Source organism: Pinus tabuliformis, chromosome 7 (assembly GCF_031772625.1).
Source record: "Pinus tabuliformis cultivar Carrire ecotype Pingquan chromosome 7, CPIR1, whole genome shotgun sequence".
NCBI lineage: Eukaryota > Viridiplantae > Streptophyta > Pinopsida > Pinales > Pinaceae > Pinus > Pinus tabuliformis.
The window spans coordinates 1,229,670,097-1,229,687,273 of record NC_142293.1 but is presented as its reverse complement, the minus strand read 5'-3'; the positions used below and the strand labels follow the sequence as shown (position 1 = coordinate 1,229,687,273).

At 36.4% G+C, this 17,177-nt stretch overlaps 1 protein-coding gene across 4 annotated transcripts; it reads left to right on the top strand.

The window, feature by feature from the left end:
- The first annotated feature begins 11,599 nt into the window (after window positions 1-11,599).
- Window positions 11,600-15,159, top strand: LOC149251819 (ADP/ATP translocase 1, mitochondrial-like). 4 transcript variants are annotated; one of them, XM_089459584.1, is made up of 4 exons: window positions 11,600-11,943; window positions 13,503-14,009; window positions 14,110-14,481; window positions 14,668-15,159. In XM_089459584.1, exons 2-4 carry the CDS (start codon window positions 13,509-13,511, stop codon window positions 14,965-14,967), a joined length of 1,173 nt encoding a protein of 390 aa, XP_089315710.1. In that variant the 5' UTR covers window positions 11,600-11,943; window positions 13,503-13,508; the 3' UTR covers window positions 14,968-15,159. The 4 variants fall into 4 exon arrangements, with proteins under 4 accessions (XP_089315710.1, XP_089315711.1, XP_089315709.1 ...); XM_089459585.1 differs by having other exon boundaries at window positions 11,600-11,952; XM_089459583.1 differs by having other exon boundaries at window positions 11,600-11,952; window positions 13,495-14,009.
- The last annotated feature ends 2,018 nt before the right edge of the window (window positions 15,160-17,177 follow it).

Genomic DNA, 17,177 nt, shown 5'->3' with positions numbered 1-17,177 from the left:
CACATCCCAAGGCCATTGAATTCAATGCTATTACTTCAATAACAAAAAAGCAAGTTTTTTCACAAAAAAGGAAAGAGTACATGGAAGTAAATGATTTGTGGATATCATTTTATGAGTGGAAAGAACTACAAGAAATGCCTAGTGTTCAAATGATGGGTGGGAAAACTACATATAAAAAAAATAGACAGGTCTAGATGGAACAAAAATTGAATCTCCCTCAATCTTTCCACCATTCAAGGGAATTGTTTTGGAAGAAGAAAGAAACCAATCCAAAGTTGTCCCCTAGTGCTCAAAGATGAATTTGTCATGAGTAATACAGACCATTGATTACAAACCATTAGTGAACAAATTAACTGGACCAATACAACACTCAAGGGTATGGTTGTACATATTTTCATCTCAAATGATTATGCTCGTAAAGGGCATGTTGAAGATCTTCAAGCCACTGTAAATACCATCTCTTCAAATATAAATAATTTTTAGTTTTCTTTACCACGAGTCCCAAATGAAACTAGAGGAGTTACACAACTTACTCTAGATTTGAAAGAAAAAATTAAAGAGAAACATGAAGAATTAGATGGAGTGGGAAAAGATTTGTGCTACACCAATGAAAAAATATCAGAGATAAACAAAAAACTGGAAAAGTATCAAAAATCCAAATCAAATAAGTCTATTCCCTTGACTTATTTGACCAGCCATCCTGTCTCTATGATCAAGCCTCACAATTGGGTAAAAACCTTTCCCCGCCTCTTTCCAAAAGAGAAACTAGAGACTTCATAGAAAGAAGAATCCTCATAAAATCAAGAACCCCAGTCACATGTCCTTCCCATCCATGAACCTTTTCTCCATCATATGTCCCAGCCTCCAGCTCCTTACCTATATGGCAAAGCAAAATTACCAGAAGTCCAAAGCTTTGCTGATGAATGGTACTCTAAATGGAATATTGATAATATGAGTACGATGAAAATCAGGCAAATGATAGATAGAATGTACACATAATATAAAATTATGTGCATGAAAGGTAAATATGAAATTAAGGCTTGTAAATCCATTATTCAATGTTTCACCGGTACCTTGGCTAGATGGTGGAAAGCAAAATCATCACCAACTATGATAGATAAAATGTCACAGGAAGTATTGAAGGATGAAATAGGTGATATTATTCATCATTCTAATGGATCCACCCCTCATAGAAATATGGCAGGTGCCCTAACAGGTATGATTCTAGAACACTAGTGCAGTATTGAGCCTAAGATTGTTGATAAACATTCCATAATCCTGGTGAACATTAAATGTAAAAAGATGTCTCAGTATGCATCTTTTCATAGGGAATGGGTTCAAAGAATCTACGAAGTCAAATACAACAAGAATTTACTTTAGAAGCACGTATATATCATTGCACTTTCTAGAAAATCTGTTGAATATTTAAAGAAGCAAGAAATCTTCTAATTGCCTTAAGAGTCTTATACTTGGGGAGAAATCTATGCATTAATTACCAAGGCATTGGTAGCGCTATGAACCAATATGAAAGTTGACAATTCTATCGAAAAGCTCTCCAGGTTACTCGATAGTAGGTCAATACATCAAAATATGGTCTTTATATAGATGATCCCAGTGTGAAAAGAAAAAGGGCCAAGGAGGTAATAAAAAAGTTGTCTCTAAAAAAACGGAGATTTCACAGACCCTCTAATAAAGTTTACAGCAAGTCAGCTCCAAGGAGAATTAGAAGAATTCCAAGAACCCATTACTTCTCTCTTGAACATATTCACCTACAAACTCATAAAAAGAAAGCATGGGAGAAAGTTGTATGTTGGCTCTGTGGCCAGAAGGGTCACTTGGAAAACCAGTGCCCAATAGGTAATGAATCCAAATAAAACAGGGGTAAAAATTCTCAAGAAAGGACACAAAAAATTCAACAAGAAAAGGCTCAAAAAGCACAATAGGCACAAACACAGTCTTCATTGGCTCGTAAGTGCAACAGATGCCAATCACCCCATCACAATACAAACCAATGTCCACATGTTCCATTTCCAGTAAAATAAGAAATTAATATCCTCAAACATCGGTGTTGTGATGACTGTACTGAAACTTCTAGTTTCAGTTCAGAATCTTCATTTGATACAGAAGAAGAATTCATTCTTATTGATTGTGATTGTGGAGATTCTGATGACCTTAACTGTAAAAATGATAATGATACAAATTATTTTGATTCATATTTTGATTCTACAGATGAAAAGAAAGCAGAACCGCCTCAAAAATTAAAAATTTGTATGGCTCACGCAGCTAATGATGAAGATACAAAGCTTCTTGCAAGTATCAAAGCTTTGCCTGAATGAGAAATGAAAGAGAATCTTATGGAAACCTTTCTCAAAACTATGTTGAAGTCCCATCTAGACACTGCTTCAAATTATGATAATTTTAATAGCAAGAAACCTTTATTTGTAGATGCTTCTTTTGAAAGAAATATTAAATCTTTCATAAGACAAAACATGACAAAAAACCCTAGAACACTCACTCTGAGTGACCTAAGAAATGAAATTAATATGTGAAAAAGCAAAATTGTTGAATTAAAAAAAGGGCTATAAAAATTGAGAAAGGAAAGAAGACTACATAAGTTTCGATTGTTGAATATTTTGAGACAGAGCCTCATTGCTCAACTAGAAATCCAAACGTTGAGATTTATGAAGCTAATGATTTATTTGGATTGAACTCCATGAGAATTATTGCCATCCAACATCAACAATTACATGTCATGATAAACCTTGTCATACAAGGACAATTTTTTTTTGCTTAGAACATTAATAGATAGTGGGTCTAATATCAATGTGTTGAACAAAAAGGAAATATCTGCTAGGTATTGGCAGAAATCAAAAAGGGAAATTATAGGCATTGGAGACCACGAGTTAAATCTTCAGTATGAAGTCCTGAAAGCAACATTATGTTTTAAATATTATTGCATAAACATGAAATTCGCAGTCTCCAACATCCCCATTGAGTGTATATTGGGAACACCATTCCTTGCAGCAATAGAGCCTCATGGATCCACCAGATTAAAAAATGGTAAAGCAGGATATTTTATAACGATTCTTACAAAGGAAAACCAGCCTCTCAAAGTTACTCTTCCATTTGTCTCATCCCCCAGGGTCTCTATGATGGTTCAAGTTATGGAAGATTTGACCAAAGCAAAAAACAGGTTACAAGATGTCAAGAACGAGAGGGCTAATCTATGAATTGAAGAAAGGTTAGCGCAACAGACTATCAAGGTGAAAATTAAAGCACTTCAACAACAGTTTGAAGCATAAGTATGTGCAGAAGAACCAAATGCTTTCTGGCACCAAAAGCAATATTATTTTGAACTGCCCTACAAAATTTAATACACTGGAAAGCCCTGTAAAATCTGAGCAATTCCAATGAATGAAGAATACAGAAAGTTGTGTCAGAAGGAAATCCAGATTCTTTTAAATAAGAAACTCATCAGAGAGTTTGACAGTGCTTGGAACTATTATGGATTTTATGTAAATAAACACTCTGAACAAATTTGAGGGGTACCCTGTCTGGTCATAAACTATAAACCTCTCAATGTTGTTTTTGTTGATGATACATATCCAATTCCACATAAGGCATGTTTGATATCCAAAATAGCAGGTGCTATAATTTTCTCTAAATTTGATATGATATTTGGATTTTGGTAGGTATCGATCAAGGAGGAAGACAAGTTTAAAATTGCTTTCAGTGTACCTGTTGGACACTATGAATGGAACATCATGTCGTTTGGCCTTAAAAATGCTCCCTCCAAATTCCAAATAATAATGGATCAAGTATTTAAACCTTATTTTGAATGGTTGTTAGTTTATATTGATGATGTATTGATTTTCTCAAAAACTGTAGAAAATCATTTCAAGCATGTTCGTATTTTTTTCTAACTGGTTAAAGAAACCGAGTTAGTTGTTAGTAAAAAGAAGATTGAGTAGTTCAAAAGTGACATCAAGTTTTTGAGACATACTATATCTAATGGACAGATCACTCTCGAGTAACATGTTGTTGCATTCACAGATAAATTCCCCAACAAAATTACAGATAAAACACAATTGCAAAGGTTTATTGGCTGCCTAAATTATGTCTGCAATTTCTACAAGCATTATGCTCAGGATTGTAGAATCCTGAATGACAGACTAGAAAAGGAACCTCTTCCATGGACAGAAGAGCACACACAAGCAGTGAGAAAAATCCAAGAAAAGGTCAGGCACCTACTGATCCGAATGGAAAATGGCATCAACCCATGGTACTCATCCACCCATTTTATTCATTGACCCATGGAATTTACCCATGGTATTGTAAATGACATCTGCCCGTGGTATTGTAAAATCCACCCATGGAATTTACCCATGGTATTGTAAATGGCATCTGCCCATGGTATTGTAAAATCCACCCATGGTATTCATTCACCCATGGAATTGACTCGTGGTATTGTAACTGAAAAAAACTATAAGTAACAAGTCACATTTTGTAAAAGGACAGATTGTCTACCACAATGTAGCCTTTACAGTTCAGAGGCATGTAGCCACACATCTCTTCTCAGAGATAAGCTACCATCACCCTAGCTGGTTTATTTCCATTTCTTGTTGTAAGCATATTTCAGTATTTTCCATTAATGAAATGAAGTATTATTTCCGCTGCATAACTATCTTTATGGTTACCTCTGTATTTTGTTGCATTCATGTTTAAATCTAGATTAGTGGGTTTTCATAAAAAAGTTTCTTTGTGGTTTTGTTTGTTGGGCATTTTCCTATTTTTCTTCTGGCAATTCAAGTTTTCAGATCTTGGGGGTCTCTCCTCCCAAGATCCATTTCAATCTTTTAGATCTTGGGGGCCTCCTCCCAAGATCTGAGTCAGTGGTATCAGAGCAGGTTATGATTCCATGGGAATGAGGGTTTGATGCATACTTCAGTTTCAAATTTTGCAGCAATATCCAACAAACTTCAGGCATGTGCTACAACCTCCACAGAGCACTTTCTCGGGTTAAGCAGGAAGAATTTTTCTTTTTTCATTTTTTTTGCGGGAATTTTTTTGAATGGTGGCTTTGCAAATCAGATATGAAATATTTGGTAAAAAAATTTACAAAAACAAATACCAGATAGGGATTCCTCTTGAGAAATCACCCAATTTCAAAAAAAAAAAGGGTCAAATCGGAGTTCGGATGTGCGAGATATCGCTGATTTAAAATCAGCTATTTTATTAGAATTTTTGTGACGACGGAACTATTGCAGCGCGAATCTGAGATCTCAGAGTGTCCAGCTAAGGATTTCCAACTCATGGGAAGATGCAAAATGATCCTTCTGCTTCCAAAAACAGGTTATAATAAATATTCTGAGTTATATTGACTGAGTTATGCCCATTTTAATTCTGGAGTAGCATTTGGAGTGGGTTCCTATTGGAAACGTGCCCTCCCACCCCACTTTAGTAGGCATCTGTTTCACATTCATCAGTTTCAGCATAGCAGCATTCGACTTGGGTTATTTGGAGACGTGACCTCCCACCCCAGGCTATGTAGGCACCTGCTACTTCATCAGCAGCCAACATCATGGTTATGGGTCAACCGCATAAAATCCTTGTCATCGAAGTCCATTTGCTAGGCCGCACACTGTCAGAATCATAGTTGGTCACAAGCATTACAGGGTATCTCTATCCTCAGATCTCCGTTTATCAGGGTTTTGGGTTAACCACATAAATCCCTTATCTTCAGTGGCTCTTCATATTCAACAAAGGCTTCGCAGGTGGGAACTTTACGCAATGGGGACCATTGCTTCTTTAGGAGGGAGGAATGATCCGAATGGAAAATGGCATCAACCCATGGTACTCATCCACCCATATTATTCATTGACCCATGGAATTTACCCATGGTATTCTAAATAACATCTGCCCGTGGTATTGTAAAATCCACGCATGGTGTTCATTCACCCATAGAATTTACCTATGGTATTGTAAATGGCATCTGCCCATGGTATTGTAAAATCCACCCATGGTATTCATTCACCCATGGAATTGACCCGTGGTACCGTAACTGAAAAAAACTATAAGTAACAAGTCACATTTTGTAAAAGGACAAATTGTCTGCCACAATGTAACCTTTACAGTTCAGAGGCATGTAGTCACACATCTCTTCTCAGAGATAAGCTACCATCGCCCTAGCTGGTTTATTTCCATTTCTGGTTGTAAGAATATTTCAGCATTTTCCATTAATGAAATGAAGTATTATTTCTGCTGCATAACTATCTTTATTGTTACCTCTGTATTTTGTTGCATTCATGTTTAAATCCAGATCAATGGATTTTCATAAAAAAGTTTCTTTGTGGTTTTGTTTATTGGGCATTCTCCTATTTTTCTTCTGGCAATTCAAGTTTTCAAATCTTGGGGGTCTCTCCTCCCAAGATCCATTTCAATCTTTTAGATCTTGGGGGCCTCCTCCCAAGATCTGGATCACCTACCCATCCTTTACGTTGCAATTGAATCTTTGCCTAAAATTGTAGAATATAGCGCTAGTAAGCTTGGATGGGGAGGAGTACTCAAACAAAAGAAAGGGAATAAAGAACAAATCATTCAATTTTATTCTGGGACATGGTCTAACACTGAGAAGAATTATTCCACCACTGAAAAGCAAGCTAAAGCTGCCTGTAATCTATTAGACAAATTTGAAATTCATTTGATAAATAAGAGATTTTTGTTAAGAATTGATGCTTCTACTATGAAAAAAGTCCTTAACAAAGAGATTAAAAGGCAAATTTTGCTCGATGGCAAGCCTTGTTTGCCAATTTTGATATTCAACAATATATAAAGGGCAATGAAAACTGCATCCCAGATTTCTTGAACAGAGAAAAATGTTCAGGAACCAGTTCACTGTATTGTAATAGTGACAGAATGGAAAGAGAATGATGAAATTTGCAGAGAAATCCCTGAAACAAAATCATGGGATCAATGTTGCAGCGAATGAGAACCTACATGGCAACTTCGTCACACGCAGGTTTTGGATACAAATTTGCAGTCTCATAATGATATTAAACATTTAGTTCCATAATGGAGACATCATCCACAGCGAAGGAGATGGATACCCCTAATGGTCCACCAAAATGCAATGCACTGCGTTAATTTAGCAGATGACACTCTCACAAATTATTTCTTGGACATCACTAAAATATGGAGATAAGAAAATACTAGAGAAAATAAATATCATAAATATTTTACTCTAAACAGACCAAGGGATCTGAGTGGCCAAGGCATTGAGGAATTGTTTATGACTTTAAGGGGTATACCAAATTATGGTGGGATTTCCTCTATCGCGGCAATGAACAGAAGGAATATTATTTTATGTTAAAATTTGGAGCCATGTATGCAAACCAGATGGGACATAAACCAAAATGGTTAAAACAATGGTAGAGCCATTTCGGACTGAACTGAAATGCCTTGGATCCTCTCAACTTACAGAGGAATTATTTCAATGAAAGATTTCGAGAGTACAAAGATACAGAAATCTACACAGATGAACATACCCTGGATAGCTATGATGAAAACTTTAGGGAACAACCTATCTAAACACATTGTGGATACTTTTTCGTGAAGCCCATGAGAACTAAATGGACCAAAGATCATTAACAGTGGGAGCTTTTCTCTCTCTACCGGTATTCAAGTAACAGGGCATGGCACAATTCTTCGACAGAGGATAGGGGTAGGCGTCGTATGACTCCTCCTTTTCCTGGTTTTGAATTTATTAGCAGTTCGGATCAGAGTTTCACAAATGAACTTCATGTTTTCTGGTTCTTCTTTAACATCCAGCAGCTGCACAGTCACTTCAAGGACATATGTATTGCAGGTTTTTGTTTGTAGAAAATATGGCTTCACTCTCGGTGGCTATCCTCTTGTAAACGTTCAGGAATTTTCCTTCAGAAATATCTGTTATGTTATAGTATTCTTCAGAAAATCAGGGATACTCTCTAGTTAATTTTTGAAAAGATCCTCACCATGTAATTTATTACCGCTTTCAGATAATGAAATGAAATGAAATGGTTTTTAATGACGTCCACGAGACCTTGTCGTCCAAGGGACCACCTGCTATCACTTAATCCATATTCAGATTTTTTTCTAGGTTGATTCCGCTATTATGGATCCTGAGTAAGAAATTTGTTGTTTTGTGAAGCCTTGTCTCCTCAAAAAGCTCACTAAGACTGTTCACCTTTAGGCTGCCATCAAACTGATGACATATAACTTCATATGCTGCACACTCTTTGATAAAATGCCATTCTATTTCTACCACGCCTTTGTTGCAAAAAATGCAAGTTCGTTCTTCTCATTCTTTTTAAGGGACTGCCCATCTACCAGTTTCACATCTTAGGTGATGGGAGCTAGTTGTCAGCCAAGCAATTAAAATTTTAGTTGTTTCTTTTATTGAGGAACTTAAATACTCTTTATCATCATGTTTCCACGTTGGATTAAATTCTTTGATATAATATGCTTTCTTTTTGCCTACCTTGTTTGTCCACATGGCAGTCCTAAATTTTTCTAACACCCACCCTTTTATCTCCTCCTTAGTGTGAGGGAAATCATGCAGATTTATGTCCCATTTGCCTAACCACTTTTTGTTTTGTTTCATCCATGTCTTTTTCCAGCAGTTTAGCTTTCTTCAACAACCAATTTGGGCCACTGATGCTTATCCATATTTTTAACCTTCTTCAAGTAACTCAATAGATGAATGATCATTGACGCCTCAATTGGAAACATACCAGCGTCAGCTAAAGAGATATCAAATGGGACCGTTGACTTAACTTTGAGGCTACTTGTGATCGGGCACTTTTGAATTCTTTCTATTTGTCGTCATTTGTGGCTTGACATGTTGCTTCCCCATATTTCGCAACCATAGAGGATAACTGACACCACTAAGATACCAAAGAGAGTTTTCTTAGTCTCCCAATCCCATAGTTCTATTTGTCTACACCTGTTTTGAAGGAGGTAAGAAGCTTTCCACCCTCCTTGGATTCTCTTTTATTAACATGTCTCTTAGTTAAGCCTATAGTGAAAGTCAATTCCTAAATACTTGTACTCATCTATCACCTCCAAGGGGCTGCCCTCAAAGAGAAAAGTACCCTGATGCTTTTTTCTTTTCAAAGAAAAATCATGACTTTAGTTTTGCTGGTATTTACTTGCATTCCCACCTCTTGACAAAAGAGTTCCAGAGCTTTCAAGTGTTCTCTCAAACCTAGTGCCAATTTAGCAATAAGAATAAGGTCATCTACATATAAAAGTAGTTTCACCACATATCTTGCTAGTTAGATGCCTTCTCCTTTGGTATTGTTTATCCACTCTTCAAGCTTATCAATATATAAACCAAATAATGTGGGAGAAAGAGGACATCCCTATTTGACTCCTATGTCACTGTCAAAACATTCAAACATGCCTTCCTTTGTTCTGATTCTGGCTCTAACCCTCTCATAAAGCTTATGAACAGTTGCCCTATATTCCTTTGGGACCTTTAGTTCTTCCATTCTGTGCCATAGTTTATCTCTAGGGACAGTATCAAAGGCTTTTTTGAAGTCAACAAAGCAACAAAATGCTTCCCCACCTTGGTTGTCCCAAACTTTTTCAATGAAGTGTCTTACAGTGATGCAATGATCAATGGTAGAATGTTTAGGCCTAAAGCTAGTCTGTCCCTTTGCTCTCTTTCCCTCTTGTTCTGCCCAGTTGTTCATTCTGCTAGCATGCTCAATAAAGTTTTCCAAGAAGAGTGTTGATCATAATAGTACAGTAGTTAGAAGGGTTACTGATATCTCTAGTTTTGTGTAGAGGTATAACAACATTGGTTGTCCACTCAACCGGAAATTTGTCTTGATTGACTCTGTTAAATGTCTCCTTGATGTGTGGGGCTAGGAGCTTCATTCCCCATTTTAAAAATTCTGCTTGTAAGTTGTCAATGTCTTGCACCTTGTCATTTGCCAGTTTTTTTATACTTTGTTCAATATCTACAACCGAAAATAGCTCTGTTGAGGAGACAATTATGGGAGGCTTACTTTTCTCATTAGTCCTCTCATATAAAAGTTTTGCAGTCTGACCACTGAGCCCCTGTGATATTGTTTTCTATTTGCTTTTTCTTTCGCTGTAGTTCGTTCTAGAAACCTTTGGGATTATGTTTTCACAAAGAAATTAATTCCTTCCTTCTTGAAATCACATAACTTTCTTTCTTTGATTTTGTCAATTGTTTATATACAATCTTGCTTTCTTTGCTTGTTTTTCTTTGAGAAATATTTTCGCATCCTTGCATTCTTTATCATACCAAGGATTAGCTCCAAAGATATTTGCAATCCTTTTCATAGGCCTAGACCTTTTACATACTTTTAAAGCTTTGTGTATTAAGGTGATCAACATATTACTACCAACATATATTTACATACATTTAAAGCTTTGTGATTAAGGCGATCAACATACTACTACCAACCTATATTTTATCTCTTGCATTGTCCTTACAGCCCTTATTGTTGTTTTTACAGCCCTTATTGTTATTTTTGGCAGCTAGAGGTGTTTTTTTAAGAACAATCCTAAATAATTTCTGATTTTCTTAGTTTAAGATAATTTTCCCATATTCTTGAGGTGTTCTTTAAAAGTAACCTTAAATAGCTTCTGATTTTCTTCATTTAAGATAATTCTCCCATCTTCCACTTTCTTGTAATGAGGATGTTCCCCTTTCCATCCTCTGTATTTATAGCCAGCTTAATAAAGAGAGACAAATGATCAGAGTCGAGCTCTATAGTGCAGCATTTAATATTAAAGGTTTCCAGATTTTTGAGAACATATAACATAGTCCGTTGTGCTTTGCACGCTGTATGTTTTACAAATAATGCTATTGGACTTCGGCCAATATTTTTCATTCCTTTTTTCTGGAAAAAAGATTACGGGGTCCAGTGTCCCAGGGTGTTCCACCCTTTGTGTTTTTTTTTAATCAGTGTCACGCCCTTCGTGTTTTTTTTTAATCACTGTGACCCAGGGTATTACGACGTTTGTGTTTTTTTTTAATCACTGTTGTTTTGTTGACCTGCCAAAATCTTGGATATCACTGTTGTTTTGTTGACCTGCCAAAATCTTGGATATCAGGTATAGAAAATGACCGACGCCAATAGGTGATAAGGTTGTGATCATTTCTAATACGTTTGACCTAAAATATTCCCCAAAACAAAATGCAAACAGTTGTATTGCGGCATTTAATTTTACTTGAATTACTGTTCGTTTTGTTGACCTGACGAACGCCCATATGTGATAAATGTTTCTTCTCCTGCACGCATCTGAAAACTGTTGCAAACAGCCGTGTCGAATTCTCACACCGAGACCCTTAGTTTGAGCATCTGTGATAAATGTTCCTTCTCAGAAGGAAGCAGTTGCAAACAGCCGTGTCGAACTGTCCCGCAGAAACCTTCATTTTAGCATATTTTTTTGCCTTTATTGAGGCTAACGACTTTGTTATAAGGCATTAAATGTCCACTCAGCTACAAGCACTTTAGCTATATCTAACACGCGCGCCGTGACTTTCCGAACACTCCATCCCCACTAGTGTTATATGACTAACGAGCTTGCTTGAGCGGGCATTTAATGCCCTCTAGCAGGCTCGTTAGCCCTTGCTGGTCGGGCAATTACATCGTCATAGTCTTTATTGCGAACTTCGGACACGAATTCTAAGTCAAAGGCGTGCAGTCAAAGAGCCGCCGAAGCCTCGGTATGGTCTCCGGAGTTGGATTGAGTCTCGGTCGTTAAAATTACGCGCTCTATCGCGCTGGCGTTGGATGGCGAAGTTTCTTGGGAACCAGAATCCCTGTTATAAAAAGTTCCATGGCGGAATCCAATGGCAATAACGAAACAAAGATCGAGATCACGGACCTTTTCAAATTTTGCTTCTGCTAGTAGGCAATCATTGTAAGTATTGTAAGTACTCTATGTTGCTTCAGACCTTTCATGGATTCTTTCTTAGATTCCAAATTCTGTGAACAGTCGAGAGAACAATTTTAGTTGCTTTAATCTATTATATTTGTATAGTATCTTTGTAAGTATTCTTTAGTGCTTTAAACATTTGTTGGACTATTTCTTATTTTAATTATAGGCTTTGAAGTTTACACTAAACCATGAAAATATTCAATCTCACAAATTGTATCACTAGAACATTCTGTTGGTGTGTTGTTCAAAATGATAGAAATTCAATTACTTCCATGTTCAACATGGAATGTATATAACTTAAGTGGGTTTTACATGGAATTTATATAACTTAAGTGGGTTTACTGTTAAAAATATATTGTCCTCCTTAAAAGATTACAGTTTCTGGATTGAAGATCACAGTTTCAAAAAAGAATTTGAAGGGTTAGATAGGTACAGTTAGCCACAAGTTCGAATCCAGAAAGAAATCTTTATTGTTTTGAAAGATCATGACATGAACATTTGGCTAACAGCTTTTAAATCTTTTGTTGTTTTGAAAGATCTGTAATCTGGGCATTTCATTTTAATGCTACTACGCTTTAAAATCTTTCTCAAATCTCCATGTTGAAGGATAAATCTTTATTGTTTTGAAAGATCTGTAATCTGGGCATTTCATTTTAATGCTACGAGGCTTTAAAGTCTTTCTCAAATCTCCATGTTTGAAAGATAAATCATTTTTGTTTTGAAATATCTGTAATCTGGGCATTTCATTTTAATGCTTTAGTAGTATTGTTGATCCATGCCCATTTAAGTGTGGATGTCTTAAGAATTTGATTCCTGGAGGGATTATTCAGCAGTACGAGCGATCTTTTCTTTCAAATTTTAATAGAAGAGCATGACCTTGAATGTAAAAACTGAAATCTGAGCATTGTGAAAAGTAGCATTTATTTTGTTTGCCTTCCAACAAAGCAGGAAATTTTTGCAGATTGTTTTGCAAGGTTAACTTCTGTAGGGTTTTAATATGGTTTGAGGATTTTTCTGCTGATCCTTTTGTATATGAGCTTCAAGTATCAATTTTCAGAACGGGATGATCTCATGGTAGCAATTCATTTTGAATATTTGTATAACACTTGGTTTGTAATCATAGCAGGTAACATGAATATCTATGATCTGATACTATTGGAGTTTCTTTGATCAGAACAGAGTATGTTGCGTTATATATGATCTTGGACATGAAACCGCTTAGTTTCTTACATCTTATTAATGATTCAATCCTCTGTTTTACTTTTGTAATGATGTTTCGATTACGAAGATGTCATGCAAGCCGTGCTTCTACAATGAATACTACAAGAGTCTTAGAGTTTACCTTCCCCACTTTCTTTAATGTTAAAGTGTGATTTGCCTCTTCCCAAGCTTATTGGATAGTTATCTATAGGAATGTCATTCTCTGGGAATCATAATCCTTGGTTCTTTAATTCGGACTTCAAATATCTGTTTAATTTTAATTTTTTTGGGGTTATTCTAACTTATTTTCTGGGCTTTTAATATTTCGCTAAGTTTAACAGGTTACAATGGCAGAGCAACAAAATTATCCTTTTGCTATACAGAAGATGTCTTGTCAAACCTATCTTGGTTCGAGGATTACCCCAAGTTGGCAGCATCGCCAGAATGGTGCTTTTCAGCCCTTGTATAATGGAACACAGTCAGCTCCTGTTCAGAATTATGGAGGCTTGCACTCTGCCTTTTTGAATGGCTCTCGCGGAAGCAACGTAGCTTTTGCCCCCGACCATTCACCTGTGTTTATTCCAGCGCCTGCAGAGAAAGGTTTTTCTGGTTTTATGATTGATTTTCTCATGGGAGGGGTTTCTGCTGCAGTATCAAAAACTGTAGCTGCCCCTATTGAGCGTGTCAAACTGTTGATACAGAACCAGGATGAGATGCTGAAGTCTGGACGTCTTTCTGCCCCATACAAAGGAATTACAGATTGTTTTGGTAGGATAATCAAGGAAGAAGGCGTGATTTCCTTGTGGAGAGGAAACACTGCAAATGTAATCCGTTATTTTCCCACTCAGGTATATACAACTTTTCATCGGTTATATTTTGAACTGTCGTTTGGGCCAAGATGTGAAAATTAGATTGTAACTGACTCTGCGGTTTGAACTTTGAACACAGGCTTTGAATTTCGCTTTTAAGGATTACTATAAGAGTCTCTTTAATTTCAAGAAAGACAGGGATGGTTACTGGAAATGGTTCGCTGGAAACTTGGCTTCTGGTGCTGCAGCTGGTGCAACTTCTCAGTTTTTTGTTTATTCTTTGGACTTCGCTCGAACTCGGCTGGCTAATGATGCGAAGGCTTCAAAGACAGGAGGAGAGAGGCAATTTAATGGGCTAATTGATGTGTACAAGAAGACCTTGAAATCTGATGGTGTTGTTGGGCTCTACCGTGGTTTTAATGTATCGTTGATGGGGATTATAGTGTATCGTGGTTTATACTTTGGACTGTATGATTCTCTGAAGCCAGTTGTTTTGGTTGGAGACCTTGAGGTAATATTCATCCCCTTTTTTATTAGGACCCTCTCCATTTCCTATTTACTTTATTCTAGGTCTATAGGTGGGATTGTAGATTATTTATTTACAAATATATCGATCGACTGTCTGCATTAAGATATAATCAAAACCAAAGTTCTAATCCCTAAAATGTTGGTTTCTTTGAAAATGTCGGTTGTGCAGAATAACTTCCTTGCAAGTTTTCTTCTTGGTTGGGCTAGCACAACTGGTGCTAGTTTAACTTCGTATCCTCTAGATACTGTACGCAGAAGAATGATGATGACTTCTGGTGAGGCAGTTAAGTACAAGAGTTCCATGGATGCATTCTCGCAGATAGTAAAAAATGAAGGTGTCAAGTCACTCTTCAAGGGCGCAGGTGCAAATATCCTGCGTGCTGTAGCTGCGGCCGGTGCATTAGCTGGATATGACCGGTTGCAGTTAATTTTCCTCCGCAAAAAATATGGCTCTGGCGGTAGCGGCTAATATTATGAATTTGATGATGGCGATAAATATTAAATATCGATGGCTGAATACTAATTTTTTAGGATTTTAGCCATGAATCTGGCTCCTTTTTTCCAATAGGAATTTTTGGATTGTAGAACAATTTTAAGCAGACTATTAAACTGCAATTGATTTCTCCATCTGGAATTTGCAGAGGATTCATCCTTTACTGAATCGACCTGTCATGTGTTACCAAATGCCGCCATGGTTTGATTGTTTATACATTTCAGATATGTTTTTAGAATTCAACTTTAACAAGAACATGCGGCACCCGGTTGTCTTTGTTGTGTTGTTGCTTGTCTGGTTTCCTTCAAGATGTTATATCTCTTGATTGGGTGTTGTATTTTGTTTCCCAATATGTAATGGCGTTGTACTGATTGTAAATAGGTGACTAGGTATTGTATTCATAGGCATTTCTATTTCAGAATTGGAGTTTAAAATGCAGGGTTATATTGTATTCATAGGCATTTCTATTTCAGATCTGGAGTTTAAAATACAGGGTTTTTTAATCATAAATATTGAAGTGTAGGGAAATGGAGTAATAAATATGAAATATTTTTTTGGTTATAGTATCGGGATAAGGTCAAAACTTGATTTTTCTTTTTTCTTTTTTTATAAGTTTAAATATTTCTAATTTTATTTTGGTTTCAATTTAAACAAGACGAGTGTATGATGAGGAGGGTGGGAAGGGTTTGGGAAAGAGACGAATAGAGAGATACTTTTGAGGAGGGTGAGAAGAGTTTGGGAAAGAGATTAGTAAAGAGTTATACAAAGGTGTTGAGGGATAATATTAAGGGTTTTACTAATTTTATTATTAAAAATGTCATCATTAAAAGAGGGCATTAAAGGTTTAACTAATTTATTTAATAGAGATGATGAGAATGTTGAAGATCTTTTTAGAGAATGTTATTGAAGGCACTATTACTTACATGAGCATGCAAGGCACAAGATTGTCTATATTGTGGATGTTGTTATACACTCAAGAGGTAGGGTAGGGCTCTCTACAACCTTTTTTTGTAAAAGGTGTTGAGGGATTATATTAAAGGTTTCACTAATTTTATTATTAAAAATGTCATCATTAAAAGAGGGCATTAAAGGTATCAACTAACTTATCTAATCGAGATGATGAGAATGTTGAAGATCTTTTTAGAGAATGTTATTGAAGACACTATTACTTACATGAGCATGCAAGGCACAAGATTTCCTATATTGTGGATGTTGTCTATACACGCAAGAGGTAGGGTAGGGCTCTCTACAACTTTTTTTTGTAAGTTAGCCTATAGAATTATGTTAAACTGAACAAAAACTATAATAACAAATGTTGTTGGCCTACCACTAGGGAAACCAATTTAACCAACAACAAAAGAGCAAATCATCTATCCCTAGTGTCTAAAATATGTCATTATCCAAATGACTTTCAAGGAGAAAGTAAGCTTGCGAGCATGATTCCTAGTATGCCTAGTGCTAACCTAAGGAATAGGATAGTGTTGTTATCAATATATAAAAACAAAATGACTAGTGGCCTGAACATGTTAAGCAGATGGGGAATTGATAGCATTAGTTTTGGTGGGCCCATCATCATCCTTAGGATCTTCAAATTCAAGCCAGATGCCTTCCTAGCCAAAATGGCAACATTGTGGTCATTATGTTTAATTTGGAGTTATAGCTCATCCAAGAAGAGCGACATCTCCTGATAAGCCTCATGCCCTTCTACCAAAACCTTGCCCATGATTGTTTTCATTTTTCAATACATATCAACAATTTGATCATACTTAGTATTTTTGTGCTCCTAATATTTCTTGTGTCTTGTACCTATTGCACAATATCCTCATCAATCTCAACATCTACAATGAACCTCTATTATATTCGCACCTCAACTTTTGCTAAATCAATTTTTGTTCATGCTTCTAGAGGGGTCTAATATCAATAAATCCTTGTTGACAATTATGCTCCTTGTTGAGCTCATGAAGTGGATTTGGCTACACTCACCACGAGGTGCCCTTCAATTTGAACCATATCTTGCCATCTCACTAAGCTAGGAATGGTTAAGAGTAGGAGGGCACAAATATGAAGGATGTGTCTCCCAACCACTAGACTCCAAAGGGTGAAGAAAACAAATCGAAAGTGTGATAATGAGGGGGGGATAGAAACTCGGGTAGTGGAAAACACAAGAGTGGAGCTCCCTCCAAAGA